The 25,694-nt window shown below is 42.3% G+C and overlaps 2 protein-coding genes and 1 long non-coding RNA gene across 8 annotated transcripts in view; 2 read left to right on the top strand and 1 right to left on the bottom strand.

The window, feature by feature from the left end:
* Positions 1-584: 584 nt before the first annotated feature.
* On the bottom strand, positions 585-22,785 carry LOC309628098. Of its 2 annotated transcripts, none has more exons than XR_014244154.1 (3): positions 22,552-22,785; positions 22,164-22,442; positions 585-884 (listed from the first exon to the last, which is right to left on the bottom strand). It is a non-coding gene; the product is annotated as an uncharacterized lncRNA (long non-coding RNA). The 2 variants fall into 2 exon arrangements; XR_014244155.1 differs by having other exon boundaries at positions 22,164-22,384; positions 22,552-22,783.
* Positions 723-22,156, top strand: NWD2 (NACHT and WD repeat domain containing 2). Its single transcript, XM_082390448.1, has 4 exons — positions 723-905; positions 3,147-3,291; positions 8,748-9,337; positions 13,184-22,156. The coding sequence occupies exons 1-4, from the start codon at positions 768-770 to the stop codon at positions 17,114-17,116; spliced, it is 4,806 nt and encodes a 1,601-aa protein (XP_082246574.1). The 5' UTR covers positions 723-767; the 3' UTR covers positions 17,117-22,156.
* A 77-nt stretch (positions 22,786-22,862) lies between the features above and the next one.
* The window catches only part of PGCKA1 (PDCD10 and GCKIII kinases associated 1), an 83,840-nt gene continuing 81,008 nt past the window's right edge, over positions 22,863-25,694 (top strand). Inside the window, exon 1 of one of the 5 annotated variants that reach the window (XM_082390735.1) lies at positions 22,863-22,968. The gene's annotated coding sequence lies outside the window, so the exon portion shown is untranslated. The remainder of the gene's footprint in view (positions 22,969-25,694) is intronic. The other 4 variants (XM_082390734.1, XM_082390733.1, XM_082390731.1 and 1 more) reach the window with 4 other exon arrangements.

Genomic DNA, 25,694 nt, shown 5'->3' with positions numbered 1-25,694 from the left:
TAAGTCTTTTAGTACATATTGCCAGACTGCCCTTCAGAGAAATATTGGATCGATTTACACAACCATCAGCTATATAGAGGTATTGTCTCACATGTCCACATGACACTGAGCATGTATTTTCCTTTGCCAGTTCAATAGGGAGAAAATGATACCTTGTTTATATTTTGAATTTTTTCCAGTTACCAGTGGAAACTTTATGTGATTTATAGTGACATCACATTCAGCGATCTCATACTTCTTTCATTTGCAGCTGTGTAAATCTGGGGCTTAGAATCAGACTATAAACTCTATACAAACCAATTTTTTTTTGTTTGTGAGTTTACATGTTGGATATTTCATAGAGTACAGCATGTCATTTTTCTTTGTTACAAACAAACAAACAAAAATCTCAAAATAGACAACCTTTGTTAGCTTACGTAAACTTTGGGAAAATTTCTTTGCTACAAAATTCTGTATTTTTGATTTGTCTAATGATATGCAATCCCAATATGTGAATTTATTATACTACAATATAAATGGTCTAATTTTACTTATGAAATAATCCACGTGAAAACGTATCCACTGTGATTAAAAGAGACAATGGATGGAACAAAGTATCTTGTTATCTATTTATTAATATTTATTGAGTGGCCATATGATATGAATACTGAAATGGACTTTCTTGGTGATACACTAAGCTGAACTTTCTCGGTGATACACAGGGACTATTAGGTGAAAAATATGGGAACATCCGAATCCCTGGAGAAGTTGAAGCGTCAGAGTTTGAAATGATTTTGGATGCTGCCGTAGAGGCGAAGCTGGAGACCAAGTTACTGGAAGAGTGGTATTGTCGGGATGAGAACTCGGTGCCAGCAGCTTATTACCTCAGACCCAAGTCGGAAATGCTGAAAAGCAATAAAAATGCAGTAAGTTACCTTTCTCTCCGAAGTATGTCTCTCTCCATGACTTTAAACAGTTTATGTCACCCAGGGGTGGTCTTCTCCACAGAAAAGGCACAGTAGACAGAAAATTATTCTGCCCTGGACCCTAAATTTCCTTTAAACAACTAAATCCAGAGCTAACAAATCTTCCAATTTTTGATCCACCTTTCTTTTTTGGCATCTCTGACTTTCCTGCTGAGGTCTTTTCCTTCTTCCTGAAGTATATCTCTTAGAAGTTCCATTAATGGAGGTCTATTAGTGATAAATTCTGTTTATCTGAAAATATTTGTATTTTTCTCATTTCGCTATAACGTGTCTATATATATTCTGATTGGTGTATGTTGTGCTTCCTGCATTTGCGAATTCATGCATTCTATCAGTTTCGGAAAATTCTCAGCCATCATCTCATCAAATAATGTCCCTCTTCTATTCCTTCTGTTCTTTCCTTTGTGCTCTTTAATTAGATGTACAATAGATTGCCTCAGTCTATGCTCCACGTCCCTTTTTTAAATTTGTTTAATTTTTACTTTTTAATTTTTTTAATTTTATTGAAGTATAGTTGATTTACAATGCGTTAATTTCTGCTGGACAGCAAAGTGATTCAGTTACACATATACATACATTCTTTTTCATTTTCTTTTCCATTATGGTTCATCACAAGATATTGAATATAGTTCCCTGTGCTTTACAGTAGGACCTTGTTGTTTATCCATTCTATATATAATAATTTGTACCTGTGTTCTCCATGTCTCTTAATTGTCTTTTACATTGTCAATTTCCTTATCTTTCTATGCTGCTGTCCAGAAAATTATTTTAGATCTTTCTTCCAGTTCATCAATTTTCTTCTTCAGCTGTGTCCACTCTGTTCATGCTTGAGTTTTCAAGTTCAACAGCTATATTTTTAATTTGTGAAAGATTTTTTTTGGGGGGGGGGTGGTCTTTTAAAAATCTGCCTAGCTGTTTTTTATAGTCTCTAGTTTTTTAATTCAGTATGTTCCTTTAACATTTCATACATTGTTAATTTATATTCTTGTGCCTTATGTAGAATCTTGCAATGAGGTTGAGTCATGCACGAATATGATGGAAACATTAGCATTGTCTCTTCTCCAGCTTGGTTCTCAAATGTGTCAATCATGTGTCCCCCGAAACTGAATGAAGGAGGTAGAGAAAATGGGTGGGACTATTCATTGCACAGAATTTTAGAGATTAAAAGAAGGCATAGCTATCCATCCCTCTTCCAAAGAGAACTTCCTTGATACATTCAGCACCCAGGCAGCTCTGAGAGGAGGAGAGCCCTGGGTTAGCAACAGCCCTTCATTTAAGGACCCTGTGTCCATACTCCAATATAAAATAAAAAGGTAAAAAAAAAAAAAGAACCCTGCATCTTTGTCATTCTGACATTTAACATAAAGCATGTTCTCCATGCAAAATGAAATCATGTCAGATTCCTCGATTTTTCTTCTTCCTCACATGCATTTTTCAAAGTAATTATCTGCGAGACTACGGAGACGAATATTGGGGTAAACCCCAAACCATTCTCTTAGGTAATATGCCAGAAGTAAAGGTAGTAGCTGGTAAAGTAGATATCAAAAAACATGATACCTCAAGAAATCAGTTTTACACAGTTGTAAAACTTACACATATATTACTATTTAATTGGCTTTAGTTGTTCCTTCTTCATTTGATTCCATGATCGTCTAGGGAAACTTCAGTTATTCTCTAAACCCCACATGATATTTCTGCATAAATTGTTGCTAAGTAAATGAATGTTTGAATAAGATTATCAGCAAGACTCTATAAATGTTACTTTCTTGGTACCGTACTCCTATTTTATTTCCTAAAGGATCATAAAAATAAACGAGGAAGAAACAACTAAAGACAATTAAATAGTAACATGAGTACCTCCCCTTTAACTGTCTCTCCTCTTTAGAGGGTAGTGAACATAGGATTTTGTTATGACATTTGTATCAAAACTCAAGCAGGAAATACATGGTATATTAAGAAATCCCAACAAACAAATCCTGTTTGGATTCACACCGTTGTGTCACCTGGGCAAGTTCCCATCACTTTCAGGGTACCGGGGAGAGGAAATGAGATTCTGTCTGTTAGACACCTATCATGATAAGGCATTAGTAGACTTTCAAATAACAATAGTTCTCTTGCTCTTAAATACTGGGTTTTCTATGATGATTTTAAGACCAATATCTCACTCTTACAATTCCATAGATGCAGCCCTCTGCCAATGCTGAGAATGAGAAGACCTGGCAAGAGATATCAGATGAGATCAAGAAGGTATTCAAGGTTGCTGTAAAACTGTTACATGAAAAGAGGAAAATGAAACACAGCCAAGCCAAGAGGTACCTGTTCTCAGGTAATTTTTACGCATCTTCAGTAAACTGAGGAATAGATAAATAATAGATGTATTCGCTGCTTCCCTTTTATGGTTCTGCAAATTTAGTTGCATTTATTGCCCGATGAAATTTAATTTTTCTACATGTTTCCATCTCCTGGGGAGGCAAGTATTCTTTTCATTCAAAGATAAGCCTTTACTTAACTTGAGGAATTCTCCAAAAATGTGACTTTAAAAGAACTCAGAGGAGGCTGGATATAATAGACCAGACTCTGCCAGTGTTTCTCAGTTGAGCTGCTCATTCATTCACTTACTTGGCTCACTCAGCAAACATTTATTGAGTGCATACTATATGCCAGGCACTGGGGCTACAACAATGACAAAGAAGGCAAGGTCTCTGCTCTTCTGGAACTTTTTTAGGGGGGCAGCGGGGATAAGTGATAGGCAAGTAATCAGACAAATGAACAATACCATTTCAGAAAGAATAAGTGCTACGAATAAAACAAAACGCAGTAACAGGCTAATAGGGACTGATGAAGGCTGTGGGGGTCCAGATTTAGATGGGGCAGGTGTTAAGGAAATGACTTTCGAGCCAAATGACAGAACGAATCAGAGCCGGCAATGCCATATCTAAAATAGAGAATTCCAGGCAGAGGGATTACCACGTTCAAGGTCCCTGAGACAGGAATGTGCTTAGCAAATTCTAGGAGCAGGAAGAAGGTAAAGGTAGCCAGGCTTGGAGAAGGAGAGACGAGGTCAGAAGGTGGGCACAGGCCATAATAAGGACCTTGTGTTTTATTCTGCTGTCAACAGAAATAATCAATAAACAATCTATAATAGGAATAGAAAAGAATTTTATTTGAGCCTAACTGAGGACTATAGCCCGAGACACAGATTTAAGAAGTACTTAAACTGTGTTCCACCTGACTGCAAAATGGGGGAGGCTTATATAGGCAAAATCACAAAGTTACAGTTAGTCACATGAGTCATTTATCAAGAATCATAATTGGAGCTGGCAAGAAGTCAGGATGCTTGTCAAATAAGGATTGGTTGGGGTCTGAAGTGGTTGCACAGGTACAAGGGGAGACCTTGAGACCTAGGCAGATGCTAGCAGATATTGTTTTAAGAACGACGGTATTCTTGTATCCTTGAGTCTGATACAGCTCAGAGAATTCAAGTTCTCAGTGATACAGGAACATGTCTGAAAGCACATCCACAATGGCCACCCGGCTCCATTTTGAATGCCTGAACCACAGTTATTCCGTTTTGATTTTTAAATGGTTAAATCAGATTTTAGTGGTTAAATCAGATGTACAATGCATGTTTGACAGGCCAGAAGACAGGCTGTTGTAGTTAGCATAAAGGTCAAGCCAAACCATGTGTAAGCCAGAATGACTTCCCATACCTGTGACAATTTCTTCCATCCCTGGGTAAGATGGGAAGCCATCGGAGGTTGGGAAGTAAGGGAGTGGCAGGATCTAATTTAACCTTAAAATAAAAGTCTCCCCAGCTACCGAGCAGAGACTCACTTGTGGGCCTTTCTCAGCCATGGAAAAGAGGCTTTATTTTGAGGAATTGCACAGGAAACCACATATCTGAAGAAATATGTCAGTCATAGTTTCCAGGGGACAAACACGCCTGGGTAAAAGTAATCAGTTAAGTAGCATTTATTTTGAGAGTTGATAGTAAAGAATTATTGAAGAAAAAGCAACAGTAGTTGCATTTTCAGACTGGTTTTGTGAATGATGTAGCAAAACGTTTGTGAAAACCGAAGAAGCACTTGATATCATTCTCCTTGGATATACATGTATTGCAAGCTCAGAGAAATTATATAGAATTTTGACAAATTCATTCTCCTGAAGCTGTCAAAAAATTAGGTCTTATTTTAGTTCTCCCTAAAAGTACTAAAATTGGCAGGAATAAGTACTATCTTTAGAATATACAGGTTAACATATATCCTTATTCCTTTGGGATCTTTTTGACCCATTTTAGAAGCCCTGGTTCTTCATCTTTATCAAGGGCAGAACTACCGAGTTTTTAAAAGCATGCTGTATTAGGAAAAAAATACCAAGAGCAAAAACTTTCCTATTCTTGATGTAAGAGACACCAGTTAGGGGAGGGTATCCTCTCGCTTAGAGTCAGACAGCTCAAGTGTTCAAATATTCATCGGCAAACACTTTCTCTTAATTTTCTCCACGCTAAAGAACATGGTCCACATGGATAGCCATATGAAGATTAATAATCTCATACTATGTAGTATGAACTACTACACGAGGACTATTTTCTACTTGGGGTTACATCTTAAAGATATGCATGATCATGAAATTTTTATTTACTTTACATTCCAAACTCATTTTAAGACAATGTCTGCACAATGAAAATTGCTGAAGAAGGGCCAACTCTTTGAAATGAATAGAGTATATTTGTTTTGTGCCTGTCTCTCCAGCCTATCCATAACCAATGTTGTGGTTGGACCAACCCTTGTGCTTCTTACTATGATTGCAAGACACCCTTCGGCAATCACCATCAGGAAACTTTGAAAAAATAACGCCTTATTACTTACAGGAGCTGGCAATTACACAGCACATCTGGGGCCACACAGCGAGGTCACAAGTAGAGAGAGAGAGAGAGAGAGAGAGAGAGAGAGAGGGATGGAGGGAGGGAGGGAGGGAGGGAGGGAGGGAGAGAGAGAGAGAGAGAGAGGGGGAGAGAGAGAGCGAGAGAGCACATCAGGTTTTGCTTTTACTGGGCTCACTCTTTATTGGTGAATTTAAAACGTAAGAGCGGGAATTTGAAGCACAGGAAGAGAAAAAAACAAGTGGCCCAAAAGGTTAGTTACTGAAATCAACCAAGATCTCTAAAACAAAGGAACCTCACTGAGTAGAGGTGGCCTGGCTCTGTATGTGTGGTTGGTAATGAGTTTATTCAAGATAGCCATCATTGAAGTGGATGCCTCAGCAATCAAAGCTCAAGTCAGACACTTATATTACAAACAAACAAACAAACAAACAAAACCCCCCAAAAATGTCAGGGTTTATGCTACAATATTACTTTAATATTTTTAAGCATACCAGATAGAACCTGGAAATGTGTACTATTTATATTTGAATGTATTTTTTCACAACACTTCCAGTTTTACCTTTTTAAATAACAGGAAAGGAAGAGAAGTAAATTAGACTCCAAAACAGTGCCCTACTGTGAATGCCACAACTGAGTGGTCTTGGGAATAGCAGAGAGGTGAATGTCTCATGAATGATAGTTGCCAGGGCTGGGAATCTCCCCAGTGTTACCTTCATCAGGTTCTGTGATGGTTAAACTTTAGGATATTAAGGAAAACGCAAAGACAGAAAACAAATACAGTATTCTAGTAAGGAGGGGGGAAGCTTATAATATTCATTGACAAATAAATATCAGGAATTATTAATAAAAGTCCCCCAAAATGTTGAGGATGTACTTTGCTTCTAAAAATAACTCTATAGAGTTGATTTTGTCTCACATGACTCATTTATTCAGGTATATTTATCAACCAGACATTCTTGCATACAGCCTCTTTTTATCTCCCTGAGCCAAGCTTGGATGGGCTCTACCAGCTTGATTTGTCTGTATCTCTTTTCATGTTGCATTTATGATCAACACGCCTGATTGACACTCTGTTTCCATAGAGGTGATAACAAAGTCAGGTTACAGTTGGTCTGTTTTCTGGGAGTCAGAGGTGACAGTGCATATCTCTAATTATCATCCATTACATATAGATACTGCAGGTGGATCACCTCCTTTCTCTTCATGTTACTAGGTATACAGCACTGGCTAACCCAGTGTGCCCCTGGCATCGTACCCAGATGGCTGGAAAAGAGATGGGCCAAAGGCTGCTTTCTGCAGGAGCTCATAATGTCCAGATTTCTTACATCTTCCCCTGTCTACATTATAACAAGTTCTTAATCTTCTATAAAAAGAAGAGTGGACATATGTTATAAAAGCTCCTTTAACTGGCCTCCTGAACCAACTTGCCGGAGTAAAACATACTGATGTGAATGGCACAGCTCATTCGACACTGGTGGCTATACACATGTCTTTTTTACTTAAGTCACAAATTTTTATCAATTGCTATCATTACTGGAAAAAAACAGTGTCACAGAAGTTCTGCTAAAAGGCACCATTTTAAAATAAAATTCCCACCTTCCTTAATATTTACTCTAGAGAATACACCTATGTTCTAGGTTTTGCTCGATGTCGGCGTTATGGCCAGCACATTGAGATGTTCTCAGTTACTACCAGGCCCACCCCTCACCCCATGCTTCCACCAGATCCCAGCCCAGTAGTCACCCCCTTAAGAAGGGCTTCCCTGACTTCTCCAAGTGGTTAGACCTCCAGGTGGGTTTGCTCTCATGGCACCATGTTATTCACCTTCACGGGCCTAAAAGTAATCATAATACATTTATTTGTGGGACTCTGTGATTCGTGTCTGCCATCCTCCACTGGACTGTAAGCTTCATAAGGGTTTGTTTTTTTTTAACATTCTTAGTTTTCTCTTACCATTGTATCCTAAGAAACTAGCAGCATACCTGGAACATAGTAGATGCTCAATTAAGACCAACCGGATGAAGAAAAGCAGAAAGGCAGGGAGGAAGGGAGGGCAGCCCGTTTTAAAAGCCTGCTTGCCTTAAAATTCATTTCCATTGGTTTAATTATTTTATTTATTTTTTATTTGACTTCCCTAAAACCATGCATAAATGATATTTTTATTACTACTGATCCAATTTTAAATGTTCTTATGGGTCCTCAAATGATTTAGAATGCTTATTTACTTTTATGTAAACATATGTATTGTAAGCCCTAACATGGTTTCTCTCACAAGAAATAAAGCTACATGCTAAGTCATTTTTCTGTACCTGCTCTGATGGATATAATGGTATTTAACAGTGACATGGATAATGGATAAATAAAATCAGCACATAATTATATTTTGAACCCGTTTTTATATTTTTATTTCTACGTATCTGTCTGGGGTACAACGCATCTCAAACAAAATGGTGAAACCACATTGTAAGGAGAGACTGAGAAGGAAGAAATAGACTAGATACATCATTTGGCCTCTTCCTCATTCTCTCCTGGCCCCAGTTGGTGCCTGCTCTCCACTCTTAACAACTCCTGAAGTCTGGGAGGGAAGCCAAGCAGGAACTTAAAAGAGTCAACCATAAGCTTGGTATGCTTTCTTTCTTATGCTTATGTTCAACCTCTCCCTCAGGTTGAGGAGGAAATTAAATCATTTTATTTAGAACCCATTGTTCTGGGCTCCAGGCTGTTTAGGAAAAGACAAATAGGAAATTAAGGAATTGAGAGATTATTCTAGAGGCTACTCTGCTACACACTATAAGCAAAATAAACTACCACTAGTGACTTGAGAGTTATGTGCTCAGAGCGTGGGTGTGTTGCATCTTTGTTCTAGACAATAAACTCCTTGTTGTATCTTCTTTCAGCTATAGAGGATGAGTTTGACTTCGCTCTAGGGAAGCAAACTCCAGCATTCCTGAAGAAATGTGTTTGCTATATTAGGAAAATTGCTAACATTGAGCGTTTCGTGAAAATCCCAGAGATGGGAAAATACATGGATATAACTGGAGCAGAACCAAGGATTATTCGGGACCCAGAAGCCCAAGAGAAGCTGATAAAACTCCGGGATGAATTTATTCCTACCATTGTTGCGTCATCTAATCTGAGAGTGTACACATCTGTTACTCATTGTGACATGAAACTAGGCTATTCCCAAGAAATAGAAAACCATTACATAGAAGGACTCGGTAAACAATTTTATGAGGACATGATTGACATAATTCAGGCCACGGTACAACAGAATTTTGACACAGAAACTGATACGCTCTACGATGAAATCCTTCAGCATTCATCATTATGTAAAACGTATGCCTCCTTCTACGAGTACAAATGTGAATCTCTAAACATCGTGCATAAATACATTCTTCCAAGCAAAACCGGGCACATCAACCCTCTTATTATATACGGTGGACCATGCACTGGGAAGACCCTTCTGCTAGCTGAAGTAGCAAAGAAGGTAAAAGCTTATTCTTTTACTTGTATATTTGTAAAAACTTTTACTTTGGGGAAAAGATCAACTGATCAAATTCACTTCCATTTTCTGTGTTTACTATCCGAATTATAATCGGTCCTTTAGGAATGGATACTTCAGTGTTTCTCTTTTGCTGGTATAACAGTTATACTGAAAGAAGAAGATTCATGGGGTCCAATTCTAGAATAGCTTTGTTTTGTCTCTTACTGTTCAAACTCATGTTCTGGGGCTAGTTCTCACCTAGATAGAAACTAGGGCAGATCTCACAACTCTTCTCATCACTCTCAGCAAAGACAAGCACTCCAATCGCTTCTGGATATTAACTCCATCTCAGTTCAGCAATTACTATGTCCAGTCAAAGATGATAATTAAAACTTCAGTCTACATCTCCCTGCCCAAGCTGAGGTCAACCATACACAAGGCACCTCCAGTGGGAAATAGGGACATGGCCATCTTCTCTTTTCTTGCAGCACACAGCACTTCTTCCCCTCTGTCCCTAACCCCAACCACACTTCTGACCCCTGTAGGGTTGTGGTTTAGGGGATATAGGAAAGGTAAGGTGGCCAGAACATTCTTATATGACCAGTACTGTTCTGACCTGGGTTCGGCACTCTGGTCTTGGTGGGTGCTTAACACTTCCTCCCGTTTCTTCTGAGGCCTTTTCATGGTTTCCTGAAGGTCCTTTCCCTCCCCCATCCCCCACCTTGTCCTCACTGAGCATCTCTCACCTACAGTTCCCTAGGGTGACACAGGGAACTGCATTGTTTTTCTATCTAGCTGGTCACCTCCATAGCTCCTAGGCATCCAGCAACACACATTTCTAGTATCTTTCTGCCAAGAGCCTCTCCACAACCCAGCAAACCCCCTTAGACCTGGGAAAACAGAACCAACAGCAACCCTCATCAGCTCACGCTTGCCAGTGGCCCACATATGGTACATGGGAAACACTCAGGTATGGTTTTGCCCTGAGAAACTCCAGCTCCAATACGGCAGCTCTCTATCACTACTCCATCAGAGCAGCTAGCCAGTCCCACTCACTCAACCTCCATATTCCTCAAATGTCATCAGATACAGATGGCCATGTCTCCCAAGCCGTAGGGGACATCCTGAAAGTGGTCCATTGCAGTCCCTTTCCCTAGGCTAGAAGTGAGGGGTGGGCATCTCTCAGCCCTCCCCTTTGGGAGTGGGGTGGTGAGAGATACAACCCACAGCATCCTCATCTCCCACTTTTTTCTTGGCCTCTTGAATCTCTTTTTCAGGCTGGAGGTGGGTAGTCCATCAAAGGTAGCAAAACTAATTTTCAAAACTCCCTTTCAAGTCTTGCAAGATGGGCTGGAGCTTCTATCTGAATGCGGTATCTATTGTCTAAACTGGGTGACACTAGTACCAGTTTTAACCTCCTGTTACACTTGATATCAAAGTCTGATGGTTTATATTATCCTGGTGTTACTTCAGAATCTTTGTATTGTTCTTCCCATGGTCAGTCTCTTACGAACAGATCTTTCTTTAACTTTGTGAACATTCTCATGATTTATCATGTGCTACACAATTTCAGGTAGATCATCTTGAGGACAAGAACTGGAACAATTGTGTTGCACCTTATGGGGGGATTAGGTTCCAAAGTAAGGTCACAGGAGACAATCGGGTGTATCAAGCTTCTTGGGTTGGCCAAAAAGTTCATTCGGGTTTTTCTGTAACATCTTATGGAAAAACCTGAACGAACTTTTTGGCCAGCCCCAATACTTGAGAAGTCCTTAGGAAGGCCCATTCACCATCTCTCAATCTGCCAAGCCCAGCTGCTGGTTTTTCTTCTTGTGTTAGGATATGCTTTCTTTCTTTAATTGAACACCCAATGAAGTGGCAGGCTTACACTTAGGGGACATGTTGCATCAAAATAAACGTGTGCATGTGCACGTGTGTGACTGTCTGTCTTTGAACACTACTTTGTACATGCATCTTCAAACTTTATAATTATTCCAAGGAAGCAAGATAGTAACACTACAAGGGGAACTGAAATCAAATGAGAAAACATTGGTGTTTCCATTTCACACTCACTCTGGGGCTTTTTCCTTGAGGAGCAGGGGAGGGTAAAGGTGGTTGGAGGGGACAATGCGCATGGAACGCGACCCTGTGTGTCTAGCATAGGATCAGCTTTCTGAGCTCTCGCTGTTCTGGATAGTCCAACCACCAGCTCCCCTGAGGAGGCTTGCCTATTTCTAGGTCCCCTGCCTGGACTCTGCTTGCTTCTCCTCCCTCCTGGGGAATATCTGCTCCTCCCACCCCCTGCCACCTCCACCAGCAACAACCTGTGCTCCCGTGAGCTCATGTTCCTTGTAAGGATGCAGACAGGCATCCCGTGTTTATCTCCAGGTTATCTCCTGTGCAACCGACATCTCCTTGGACATGAGCTCATGATCAGAGGGCCATTCTTTACAGACATCACACATCCCACAACACGTGATCGGGAGGAGGGAGGACGATGTATATAATCATCATAAGCCATCCACATAGGGACAAACTGTGTTCTGTTTCTGATTTGCCACCGAACGACAGCTGTAAAATGGCAACATTACCTTCCTCCAAATTAGCTTCAAAGGTCTGGGCCAAACACCGACAATGAGTTGCTTATTTTCCTTAACAGTTCATTCTGAAACTGACATCCATGAATCTTTTCTAAACTTACTCATACTTTAACCTGAACTACCAATTGGGGAACCGAGTTTCATAAACTTACTTCTTAATGTATTAAATAATATGTCCTTTTCTAAGAAGTATCCTCGGTGAATTCCAAGGATTACTGAAAAGTATTTTCTCCCTAAAAATATACTTTGGAGTGTTTCATACTTTGATCATATCCCTTTTTGTCTTTACCTTTCCAGACAGAAAAATATTAAACCTAGCAACCCCCTCATATACTTTATCTCTTTAACTATACAATTTAAAAATGGAGAGTGGGAGAGAGAGAACACTAGAATGAAAGTCAGATACGACTTCTACTCCATTTTCATCTCTTGGTAATCATTTAACTCCAAGCAAGCTATTTTTGGCCTTGGTTTCCTCTTCTGTTACATGATACTGTAATCCCATGTGCCCTACAGAGAGACAATATGAGGTCTGATGACTGCCTGTTTATATAGTAAACTGTCTGTTATAAAGCACAAATTCAGCAAAACTCGTTTAACCAGCATTATATAGATTTTTATGATAATGATAAAAAATAATCATAATGATGACCCTATAGCATCACAATAGAGTAAAATGTCTCTGAATCATACAAGATTATATTCAGTATCATTTTAGCGCTGAGTATTTTTATTGCATTCTAATTAACTGGAACTGTGGTCAGCCACATATATAGCCTTATGTGATCTCAATTAAGGAAAATATTTGACTCAGTATAATGTGTAGGTCATTACTTAATCTCTTCATTAAACAAATATTCACCAAGCACCGACCATGTGCCAACAACCATGCCGAGAAATGGAAATTCAGCGATGAGAAACTAAGTATACTAGATATTCAGGTTTACAGTTTGTGAAATGCTTTGTAACTTTTAGAATACAAGCTAAATTCTGCCCTGTGATTGACTAATACTGTGATCACCATTTTATTACCTTTAGTAGAGTGATCCTGAGGGTCTCACCTACAGACTTTAGTGCATGAGCTTTCTGAGAGCTCTCTGACCATCTCGGGTTTTTCCACTTCCTGGTTCTAAGGTACTTTCTGCCTGGTCAGGGTTACCAGAAGGCTGATCTCTGCAGAGAGGAAGTGTTGTTGCATGTGACCATGTGAATATATGTCTCCATTCTAAACACCACCTTTATGTTTTAGGCTTACGGCTGGCTACATGAAGACACAGGACCAGAATCTGACCCAGTCATAGTCGTGAGGTTTCTAGGAACCACAGACATGAGTACTGATCTTAGGACTCTCCTTCTAAGTGTTTGTGAACAGTTGGCCGTGAACTACCGGTGCCTGGTTCAGAGCTACCCTAAGAAGATCCACGACCTCCGTGACTTATTTATAAACCTCTTGAATGAGTCTTCATTGCAGAGACCCCTCGTGGTCATATTCGATGCCCTGGAGCAGCTCTCAGAGAGCCACGAGGCCAGGAAGCTCTGGTGGCTCCCGGTTCACCTTCCCCAATTCGTCCGGATTGTCCTCTCCACGCTGCCCAACAAACATGGGATCCTACAGAAACTAAGGTGCCTTATCCACGAAGAAGACAACTACATCGAGCTGATTCCCCGGGACAGGAAGATGTGCAGCCAGGTGCTCAAACACCAGCTGCTGCGGGTCAAAAGGAAGGTCACGTCGGGCCAGCAGATTTACGTGAACAACGCCTTCTCCAAGTGCACGTTGCCCATGTTTGTGAACCTGACCTTTAGGGAGGTGAGAAATTGGCGATCTCACAGAGACGTCGATGAATCCTCCCTCTGTGTCACCGTGCACGAAAGCATAGAGCAGCTCTTCTGCTCCCTGGAGAGGAAGTGTGGGCAGAAACTCGTCTCCCGGGCTCTCGGTTACATCACCATGGCCAAAATGGGTTTGAGTGAAATGGAGCTGGAAGACGTGCTGGCCCTTGACAACAGCGTGATGAATGAGCTCAACGAGAGCGCCAGGCCCAGCAATCCCCTGAGGGTACCTTATCTGTACATCGCGAGGCTCAAGGAGGGGCTCAGTGGATACTTAATCGAGAGACACGTGAAGAACATCACCCTCCTGGTCTGGGCCAACAGACACCTGCAGCTCATAGCCCAGAAGCTGTATCTGCAGGATAACAGTGACCTGCATGAAATGCATACCATCCTGGCTGACTATTTCCTGGGGGTCTGGTCAGGGGGCAGAAGGAAAGCGTTCTGCCTTGAAGACCCCTACCTGAATGGCTGCCTTGACTTGGACAGCAGAAGCCTGCTTGAGGAGGAAAAGCACTTCATGGAGCAGGCTTCCTTCGACAGGCAGGCCCCGGACCAGCCCTGGGTCTTTCAGTGCAACCCACTGGAGCCTGACATCTTTTTCGTCAACCATCGGAAAATGTGTGAGCTCCTGCACCACCTGACGAGGTGTGGGAAGACCGATGACCTGCTCTACGGCATCATCATGAACTTCAGCTGGCTTTACACCATGATCAAAATTGGCCAGTTTGACAAAGTGCTCTTGGACATCGAGCTGGCTTACAACTACTCGCAGGAGAAGGAGCTCAAGTTCCTGGCGAGCACCCTCCGCAGCATCAAAACCAAGGTCGTCGCGTTCCCTGGCTCCCTTTCTGCAGAGCTTCAGCAAAGACTGCTGCCCGTCGTGAGTTCCCTGCCCAAACTTAGACACCTTCTTTTAGAATGTGACAAAGATGGGCCCAAATACTGCTCCATCGTGCCATTACACTCATCCATGGATGTGACCTATAGCCCGGAGCGTCTTCCCTTGTCATCTAGTCACCTGCACGTCACCGAGATTCTGCCCACCTGTAACCCCAGTACGGTGCTCACAGCTTTAGAAAACGGTTCCATCAGCACGTGGGATGTGGAAACGCGTCAACTACTCAGGCAAATCACGACAGCCCAGTCTGTCATCCTGGGCATGAAACTCACCAGTGACGAAAAGTATCTTGTGGTGGCAACGACAAATAACACCTTGTTGGTTTACGACAATGTAAATTCTTGCCTCCTGTCTGAAGTGGAAATCAAAGGGACCAAGCATGGAAGCGGCTCCACCTACATCAATGGATTTACACTGTCCGTCAAACACGCTCTGGCCTGGCTCGAAGCCAGCAAAGATGTCACTGTCATCGATCTGCTCTACGGATGGCCCCTTTACCAGTTCCACTGCTGGTACGAAGTGACCTGTGTCCAGTGCTCTCTGGACGGCGTGTATGCCTTCTGTGGACAGTACCTGAACACCACTACCATCTTTCATTTAGGGAGTGGAGAAAAGTTATGTACGGTGACATCTGAATTTTCAGGTGGGTTTGTGAAGTTCCTTCTTATCTTGGACACAGCTCAGGAAATGGTAATGGTAGATAGTGAGGGAAGCCTTTCTGTTTGGAACACTGAGGACATCTCCAACCCCCAGCTGACCGATGACTTTGACTGCCGAAGAGAAGATAGTGAAGTGGTCAGCGTTGAACTTTCAGAGGACCAAAGCGCAGTTCTGATCTGTAAAGCCCTCAGCATTGAGCTCTTAGATACCGGTATATGGAAGGTGGCTGAAAAGTTCAGAGCGAAGCACAACGAACGCTTTATATCGGCTGTGCTGTCCAAGAATGGAGACTGCATCATTGCGACCATGGAAAACACCTCGGCCGTGTTTTTCTGGAGGCGGGACACGGGACAGTGTATGGCGAGCTTACAGGAAATCTCAGGTACCATAGTCAAGTTGGTGAAATCCAGTCATCACAACATGCTGCTATCTTTATCCACCAGTGGTGTTCTTTCTATCTGGGACATAGATATAATCACAGCTATGTCCAACATAGATAAGACTGGAAAACCCATCCAAAGTCTGGTGTTACCCGCCAGGGGGGAAATCATTTACTCCCTCGATGGCTCTGATTGTGTTCACAAGTGGAACTTCAGCAGTGGGTTCCTTGAAGCAGTATTTAAGCATGAAGGAATAGTTGAACACTGTGTGTTGACATCCTCTGGAGACGTCATGGTGACATCGGATGACAAGAGCAGCCAGTACGTCTGGCATACCAGCAGCGGTGAAAACCTCTTCCGAATTAATGGGCAGAGAATATCTCAGCTGCTGATTACACACAATGACCAGTTCGTGGTCTCTCTCTGCGAGGAAAATGCCTCCAGGGTTTGGAGACTGGCCACGGGCCACAGGGTGTGCAACATCCTGACCACTCTGCAGAATGCCTTCATAACCTCTGCAAATACCTTCGTGGTGGGCATGACCAAAAGCAAGGTGCTGGCAGTCAGTCTTTGGACAGGAAGCATCACCAAGAAGTTCTGCTGTGAAGACGGCACCACCATTGTGAATTTTAAATTGATCCCCGATTGTCCGGACATCATTGTGTTTATCACGTCAGCCGAGACGGTGAATATCTGGAGTCTGACAGATGAAGTGATCTGTCGCCGTGTGCAACTTCCAAACAACTTCCTGAAAAATCTACAGGATTTTGAAATTTCTCCCAATGGAAAGCTAGGCATTATTTCCAGGGGAGATGAAAATATCAACGTGCTGGATTTACACAGTGGTAAATTACGGGTGGTTCACTCCTCTGGGGTCATCTGGAGGCACAGGTTGTCTCGAGACGGTCGCTACCTGGTATACATTTGTTTCCGAAACGGGGAGGAAGAGGATGAAAATGGTGCGATATCCAGTTTGATTGTCATGAGGCTGGCCGATGGCAAAAATATCGGTGCTTGCTCCCTTTACAAAACTCCAACTTTTCTTGCCCTCTCCCAGCGGCACCTGAACATCATTGTGGGTTTTGAAGACGGCAGTATAGGGATATACACGGTGGTGGACCGCGTAGATGCTGCACTGAAAATTAAAATCGCCACTTCAAATAGCAGACAAATTTTCAATAATGCGACACAGACATCCAGGCCAAAGTGTCATAGATACTGTTTTAAAGTGTCTGTGGATTGTTTATGGAGAGAGTCCACTGAGGTCTTTGCAAGAGACAGTCCCATCACAGTGAGTGACTCCATGGAGCCCAATGAGGCGACGCCCTCCAAGAAACACAACTCTTGCTATGACCGGGTGTGCTCTGCCCTGGAATCCAGGGGCCACAGCTATGCCCCTGACAACTGACAAAATGTTTTTCCTGCTCAGCAGAAATACATAATACGTAAAAGAAAAAAAAGTATCTTCTGTATCGCAGATGATAAACACTCATTCTTAAAGGACAGGAAAGATGCTGGAGTTCCAATGCTAATTATTGCCATGCTCATGAAATGTATAGAAATGTGAAATTGGTTGTGAGGTTGGTCTTCTTGACAAAGTTTATCCAGGAACGAAGTCTTAACAGAGAATTTCTACAAATCGTATTTGCATGGCTATATCAACTGGCAGTTAGAGGGTAGTTTTTAAATTAACTGGATGGGAAGAAGCAGCTTAACTCATCCCATTGTCCAGATAAGAGAGGCTAGAGCTACATAGAGACCATTTGGACTGAAGTTAGTTCTACAGCAACTGGTTGAAATTGTAAACACAAATTGCTGTTGGACTTCAAGTGATTGTGTGGATAACTAAACACAGCCTTAATCTCTCCTTACAGTTTATGATCCTGACAACTGTGTCAATGCAGTCTGCAGATGGAAGGTCTAAAGGTGCAAAACAATGTAACAAAAATGCCCAGATGTACTCCCAGTTTCCCAGGAGAAAGGATGTGAAGTGTGAGGCCACAGACTGACTGGGGCGAGAGCTACCTACCGCTATCATAGGGCTACTGAACACACAGAGTCGGTCTTCATTAAAATACAGTTGTGACAACTGCATGCAAGGGTTTCTGTATAATGGAACACATGATTTTTAAACTATTTTCTGGGCTGCAAAAGAACACATTTAATAAGAAACCACAATCTTTTCATGTCATTTTGAAATGTCTATTTGTGCTGGGTGTAAAAAAGAGTTACAGAAAGGGCATTACAAATTTGGTCAAAACACCTGTTCATTTCTATCGTTGTACTAACAAAAGGCTGTGCCATGGAAGTCAGTTGTACCGAAGCATAAATTATTTCCTAAATCCCTGCAGTAAATCTTAATAGAAGGAAAGCTTTCTCGACATGCCATCTATGGAATACTGATGACATCTGCCTTACTCTCATTCCTCCTCTTTCCTGTGTAAAACGCAGATAGCTGACCAAATACTCTGGGACAAACTGAATATGCCTGTCTTTGTGCTAAAATATTCTGTAAATCTTAAGGGTGTCCAAAGGCTCTTTACCGTCCCTGTTTGTAATCACTTTCTTACTTCTACACACTGTGTGTATACTTCTTTACCTGTCACCCTTTCTGCCTGAGGACTCTCTAGAGCCTTTTATAGTCTTATCCGTTTCAAAGCAGAAGCTGTGAAATTGGTATTCGATGTTTTTAAAAGCTACTTCTCCTATTTAAAAGAAAATATTACATCTCAAAAGGGGAAAGTGATTTTCTTCCTTCCCTATCCTCCTCATGGCATGTCCTTGGATGCCTTTCCAAAGGGCGTCAGTAGTGGTGGTTTAGTTTGGTTTGAAAGGGACAGTGGTGACTTGAGAAGGCAGAATAATGAACAAGGAACTGACTTGCTTTCAGTCCAGCTTTGCCATGAACTCATCCAGTATTCGTAGACAGATCTTTTAACCGCCCAAATGTATTGTTTTTGTAAACTGCAGAATAAGGGTAGTGATAGCTCCTGCTATTGCTCTCATAGGGATGTGGGGGAGAAATGTGAGAAAAAAGAGAGTGACATCTTAATTGTTAATGCTAATGCAAGAAACAAAGTGATCTAACCCACTGGGAATCCAAGCCAACTGTATCTCAATTTGGAAAGCGGCTTGACAGGTAAGCATACAGAGATGTGATTCCAATATAAACACCCACTCCCTAGTGAAAGACTTTTTTTTCAGTATACTCCTCCTGGTCTAGCTACCAGCCAGGGAGGTGGTAGCCCAGAGAAGGCTCAGCCCACGTACAGACCACGTGGAGTTGACTGTTTGAGTCAATGCTTTTTTTTTAGCTCTTCGGAGGCAACACATTCTTATTCCTGTCATTATCAGTTGGACCTCCATGCTACACATTTCTAAGAAATAAATGTCTAGATGGATTAAATGTAGTGTGTGAATGTTCTATGTAACAGCCAACAGAGTTTAACAAGTGACTTGAATGATTTTTCCTAACTTGTTTGCAACTGATAGCTCATATTGAATGTTTTTATGTAAACTTTGTATTGTTGGGAAGAATTACCCAATCAGAGATTTATATTTTCATAAATGTTACATTTAGTTAAATTTTATTACAGAGTTGTTACACTAGAAAATTATTGCAGTCTTCAAAAACTGTACAGTCTTGTGTATGTATTGTTTGTATGAATAAAAGATAAACTACTTAGATTTGTGTGGTGTTTGTTTTTCTCCCCCAACTTTGGCAGATGTAGTTAGAGATCTCCAGTAATAACAGTAATAATAATAATAATTGTTCATGCTTACTGAGTGCTTACTGTACACGAGCTTTGCATGTGCTAAGCCATGTAATCTTCACAACAGCCATGTTAGGTAGGTACTGTTAATATTCCAAACGTACAGATGAAGAAACCGAAAAACAGAGGTCCAGAGGGAATCGCTGAACAGGATTTCAATACACCATCAATTTTTTTTTGTTAACTTCTCAAAGCACATAAAAATAAAGCACTGAGTATCCAGCAGGAACTTACTGCTAATGACCTAGAAGATATTTTCTAATTTGAAGATTAGAGGCCAGGCTAGGCTCTGAAGATCACTGGAGGTCTTTGCAAACTCCCAGGATTTTCAGGTATAACCGTAACTGCCATAGTTGCAGTATTCATCCAACAAATATTTACTTCGGCATACATTTTGCCAGGAATACAAAGATTAATAAAGAGTTTATACCTTCTAGGACTTCAGTCTTAATAGGAAAACAGGAAACAAGTTCTACGTGTAGTACATGAAGTTCGGTTCTCAGAGAAAATGTAGAGGAGTGGATCATTATCATTTGCATAAAAGCATTTCATATACATGGAGTTTGTTGTTTAAATAAATATCTTCCTTCCTAGGGTCAAGAACACAACAAACACTGTGCTTGCTATGTCTAAGTCATTATGCTATGCCTAGGATGATTTAAAAATTAGTCACGCACAACCCCTGCCCTCCAGAATCCTATAATCTAAGGGAGGCGCAACTAAATTGGATGTAAGACACACTGTGATTTTAAAAAAAAGTTGTTAGCCAAAACAAAAAAAAGTGAAAAGTGAAAGCCAGGTACTGAGGATACACTGCAGGGGAGCAATTAACTCTAACTGGGAATCAGAAAGGATGGCCAAGAGGAGGCGACAGAGAGCAGTGGCTTGAAGGATAAGTAGGACTTAGCTGTCAGAATGTCAGAAAGACATTTCAGGCGGAGGAAGCTGCGTGAGCAAAAACGGGGAGCGTCAAAGTGTACTTAGATGACTTCAAATGCTATGTGGGGATTTTAAACTTTATTCGGTAGCCAATAGGGAATCATGAAAAAGGTTTTGAGAAGGGGAATGGCCTGGTTGAAATGGTATTTTAAAATGACTGGGGCAGTAATATGTCAGATGGATTAGAGATGAAAGAGAGCATAAGCTGGGAGACCAGTAAAGAGACTATTGCAAAGACCTGAGACAGAAAGTGTAAGAACTTGATCTGAGGGCATTGGCAGTAAAATTGCTAAGAAGAGTGACTTCAGGATGTCACTGATAGAGGTGGGTGATGAAAGAGAAGGAAAACTCTAATTCCAGTTCCAACTGAAATTGAGTGGAGAGTAGAGTTACAAATGTAAAGGGAATAGGTTAGGAGATGAAAATGAGGGAAATAATAAAGTTGGACCCAGAGAGTTTAAAGGTTAAGACATCCACGCAGGCAATTGGTAATACGCGATCCATCCAATGGAGAAACCTGAGCTAAAGATAAAGAATCTAACCAGTAATCTCTTTCTCAAAAGTCTAAAATGCCTAATATGGCACTCGTTTGGTCATAATGTAAGCCAATACCATAACCTTTTTAAAAGTTTGTCTCTTCTTTTCTTTAGAACTGTATTGACAAATTTAGAACTATACTGACAAATCCACTCAAACAAATTAGCTTTCTTAGCTTCCATAACTCATCAGCAGAGAACAATTTATATGCCAATGAAAACATAAACACACCTAAAAAACTAAGTGAATCGTGGTGTTTCATTCCCACACGCATGAAGAAACCATAGGTTTTTCTTCCTTATTTTTTATGAGGGTCCCCTCTGAGCTCCATTTGGCATTCCATGTGAGTTGCATGAAATATAGATTACACTTTGTACAGACACATCAAAGGGTTCACTTTCAGTGTATCAACATGACAAGTTATGTAAAACTGGTAATTTGAGGTTACCAATAACACCACCACCTGTGGCTTTATAGAATCCCAGCCTTTAGTAGATGAGGGTAACTTAGCCAGCTGCATGAGCAGACTCAGGGTGGTGGTGCATCATTTGTTAAAACACAGATTACTTCACCCTCCCTGATTCCACTATCTTTGAATCCATATGTCTGGGGTGGAATCCAAGAATCTGCATTTTTACTAAATTCCCCCAGATGATGCTGATTCTGCCAGTCTGGGAAACACACTTTAAAACCCAAGATAAATACCAACTGGTCAAAATAACCAACTGATAAACTTACCAGTGGACATTTCTAAAGCATGGGCTAGAAGTTGGACAAGAGGGCCCTTTATTGTGACAAAGAGTTTTATCAGAAAGTGATGTAAAACAGCACACAACGTCCCCTGTAAATCTATCGTTTTAAAGCATGCAGCTACTACACAAGCGGAAAGATTCAAAAAACGAGTTTTCCCCCATAAAGCGTGACAAATGTTGTCGTGTAAATAGCGCTGGAATCATTAGAGTGGACACATTAAGAACCAAAGGCAGTGTGTCCATCTTTAAACAGTATTCTGCCCTGTTGCTTCTCCAGCATCCTGTTTTATCCTGACTCTCCCTGAATGAATGAAGGGGAAAGAGAGAAGAGGGCAAGCCAGGTGGCGCCGTTGCTTAACACGTTTTCCTGCCAAGCCCAACACTGACGCACTTCGGAGCACAGGTGAAAACAATCTCCAACCCTTAAGTACTATTTTAGAGTAAAGCAACCCACCTTAAGTGCATGGATTGCCACAAGCACGGGCGTGGAGCTCAGGAGGGTAGACGGAGTGTGGCAGCCGAGGTTCCAACACCCCAGGAACAGAGAGGGAAGGTGAGGGGCGGGGGAGCATGACTTCGTTGAACTCCCACCGCGGTCTTGAGTGTGCAGGCGAGGCTGCGCAACTTCCCCGGGAATTCTCATTCTAGTAGCGTCTGCGCTCTTTCCCAGACCATCTATCCCATAAAGGCAGGCGACAGTGCACACACCAGGTGTAAGCGGCTAATGCCAGCACTGGGTGGGGGGTGGGGGGGGGGCACAAAACCACAAGTTCACGGGGGGAACGGGGGACAAATCTCTTTGCCAGGGAGTGCATTTATGTATCTCCGCCCCCCCCACTTACGTCCCAAATCAGGAAGCTCCCTTCTCCCTGCAGCACGACGGCAAAATAGGCACCAAAAAGTTTCCCTGCGCGGACAGAGGCTGGCATGCAGCCGGGGTGTCGGTGATCAGAGGCCGAACTCCGGGGTTTTCTGTTTGGGTGCGCCCCGCAGGCCAGCCCGGGCTCGGGGGGTCGGCGGTGGCGCTCCGGAAGCCCGGGCGCGGCGCGGGCAGCTCAGGTAAAGGGTTACGCGGACTCGGGAGGCTCGCCCGCCGGCCGGGCCACGTGACGCGCCTGCCCAATGAGTGCGCCGGGGCGGCCGTTGCGGGCGCGGCGCATCCCCGCGGCGCTGAGCCGCTGGAGTTTCCCGGCGCGTCCGCCCGAGGCCGGCGAAGCCATGGGCGCCGCGACCCCGCCGCCGCCGCCGCCCGGCCCCAGGTAGGGACAGTCTCCAGCCCCGCGCGCCGGGCCCCGCCGCGGGCAGCACAGGCGCTTGACTCCCGCGGAACTCGGGTTTTGTGGCATGATTTCCCCTACTTCTCTCACGGGGCATTTTTATTTATTTCCTTTGCCGTGGGAAAAAAAAAAAAAAAAAAAAAGTGGGGTATGGGGAGGTGAGGCAGTTCTTAGTTTGATTGCTTCGGGAAAGTCAGGCCATTCAACAAAGGCTCTGAAAGAGGAGAAATCCGGAATGGGGTGAGGCTGGGGGGACTTTTACAAACTCCCCCAAACTAAAGACCGAGACAGTTTGCAAAGCTTGGCGTCTACTTGGTGTGTGAAACACTTTTGTTTTTAAATATCTTATTAATGAACTTTCAATAGTACCTGAGAACTTGAACTGGGAAAACTGCAAAAGATTTCCCCCTTATTTCTAAGTACCCCCTCCTTCCCCCATTTTTAAGCATGTGAATGTTTTTAAGTAAAACGGAAATGGAAGGTGACCGCCGCTGTCTCTTTGAAATGTCCTTGGGTCCCAGGATTTGCCCCTTTTGGGGCGCTGGCGACCTGGGTGGCGATGAGTAGGGGTGGAGGGGAGGCGGCAGTACTAGGAAGCAGCACGTGTTGAAGGAGGGTCCCAGGTGCAGCCGGTTAAATGGTCACACACTGTTGGCTGAATATTTGATAATTAGGCAAGTTATCTCCCAGGTCGATTACTTGGGTCTCCGTGACCTTGGCAGTCCAGATGAGGTGAGATTTTCACAAACCACCACTGAACAAACTTTCCAGTGATAAAAGACAAAAATCAATGTTTTGTTTTGTTTTTCCTCAAGCACTGTAATTCACCTTAGAAACAAAACAAAAACTCCCTTTAGTAATTTAGTACATGTTGTTTTCCATTGCAGTATAGATGTTTGCCCAGTGAATTTAGAGGAAATCAGTGTTCCATGAGGTGGTTCAAAGCATTAAAGAATAGGGTGTTTATTTTCTTCCTGTCACAGTGAGAGAGAATTACTGATGGCACTTCTCACCATGGCTTGTGGGTGGTTGTAAACACGCTATTTTGGAAATACTTGAGAGTTGAATGAGAAAGATGGGGAAAGTCGGTGCTGCTTTTAAAGACAATAGATTCTATATTTGCCACTTATTCTCACATTGACTCCTCCAGTTAACACTAGTTTAAGAAGGAGACATGTTAAAGTCTTCTAAGGCTAAGCACCCAGGTCTGTAGAACATCCTAACAGTCATGAGGCAGATCACTGAAACAATAACCAAGCTCTGAAGGTGAAGTAGAGTTCTGGGGTTATTTGTATTTCTCTAAAGTGTGAGGAGTCTGTTATAGGAAGCTGCCTTGATCACAGAGGCCAAATGGAGCAGACACTGATAGAAGAAGGCAAGGTTCGGCTTCTTTCTCTTCTTTGCTCTCTGTGTCCATCCTGATCCTGTTCTTTGATTCAGCAAGTATGTGATAAGCTCCTATCTCATGGCATCTGTTCCCCGGGCCTGGTTATCAGAGGTTCTCAAGATTTAGCTATGTTAATGACACCTGAAGATCAAGGTAGTCAGTCTTCGCTATGTTCTAAGAGCTCTGGCATATCTGGAATTTAAAACAAAACAATGACTTGCATATCAACTAAACATGTTCATTAGCCTAGAATGGAGCAATCCCCCCTGACTTTCCACCTAGTCCCTGTCTGAGCCTGGCAACATAACCAGGCTGAGCTCTGGCCAGAATCCAGTGTCAGCCCAAGGGCAGAGCAGGTACTGCCCTCCTTGCTCCGGGAACTGCCCTACCCTTGGTGCCGCAAGAGCCCATTGACTGTGCTTCCAGGAATGGACCCCAGTTTCTGAATAATTGAATACCAGCCTTTTGGTAGCTGGGTTTCCTCTACCTGGACTGTTTCAAATTCCCCTAGTTCCACAATTTTTTCAATAACCCAGAACCTTGGGATCTTTTTGGCTTTTGGTAAAATAGTACCTAGCTCCTGCCTTTTTTTTTTTCTTTCTTTCTTTTTTTGGGGCATTAGATTGATTATTGGTTGCAGATAGACTTACTAGATATATAGAAAAGAGGAGTTGATAGGCTCGTCCTAGGGGAGAGGATAGACCTGAGCCCTGACCCATCTGCAGGTCAGCGAGGTCACCCCATTATAGCCTTCCTTAGTCTGGTTATCACCTGAATGCTGTGTAAGAAAATGAAATGAAAATGAAATGTTTTGTCTACTGTCACCCTTCTCACCTGAGAATATCATGGTCCCACAGAGATTGGAATCTTCAAAAGGACCATATATCACCAAAATGACCCTATCCTAAAGGGTCATGAATATGTATGAATATGTATGAATTCACATGAATATGTGAATATGTATCCTCAAGCAGAGACTTAAAAAAACTCAAAATACTGACTCAGTGTCATCAAGCATCTTAGAAAAGACTCTCCTGAGCTGCAGTAAATATCAGTAGTATTAACATAAGGCAAGAGGAATATCATGTCTCAAATTTTACCGCAAACAGTGAACTCTGTTCTATTCTGTGTACAATTGGCTTTCTAAAATTAAATGGAACCCTGACCTGGCCAGGGTTTATAGACATTTGGTCAGGTGCTAGGGACACAGTTCTTGCCTTTGGGGGTCTTACAGTCCTCAGAGAAGACATTGGAGGATTTTAAGCAGAGCAGATCTGTATTTTAGAAAATTCACTCTGGCTGCAGTGAGAAGAATGAAATG

Source organism: Balaenoptera borealis (genome assembly GCF_965194805.1).
Source record: "Balaenoptera borealis genome assembly, chromosome: 4".
Lineage (NCBI taxonomy): Eukaryota > Metazoa > Chordata > Mammalia > Artiodactyla > Balaenopteridae > Balaenoptera > Balaenoptera borealis.
Note: the sequence above shows the minus strand (reverse complement) of the source record. Positions and strands in the feature narration are given on the sequence as shown.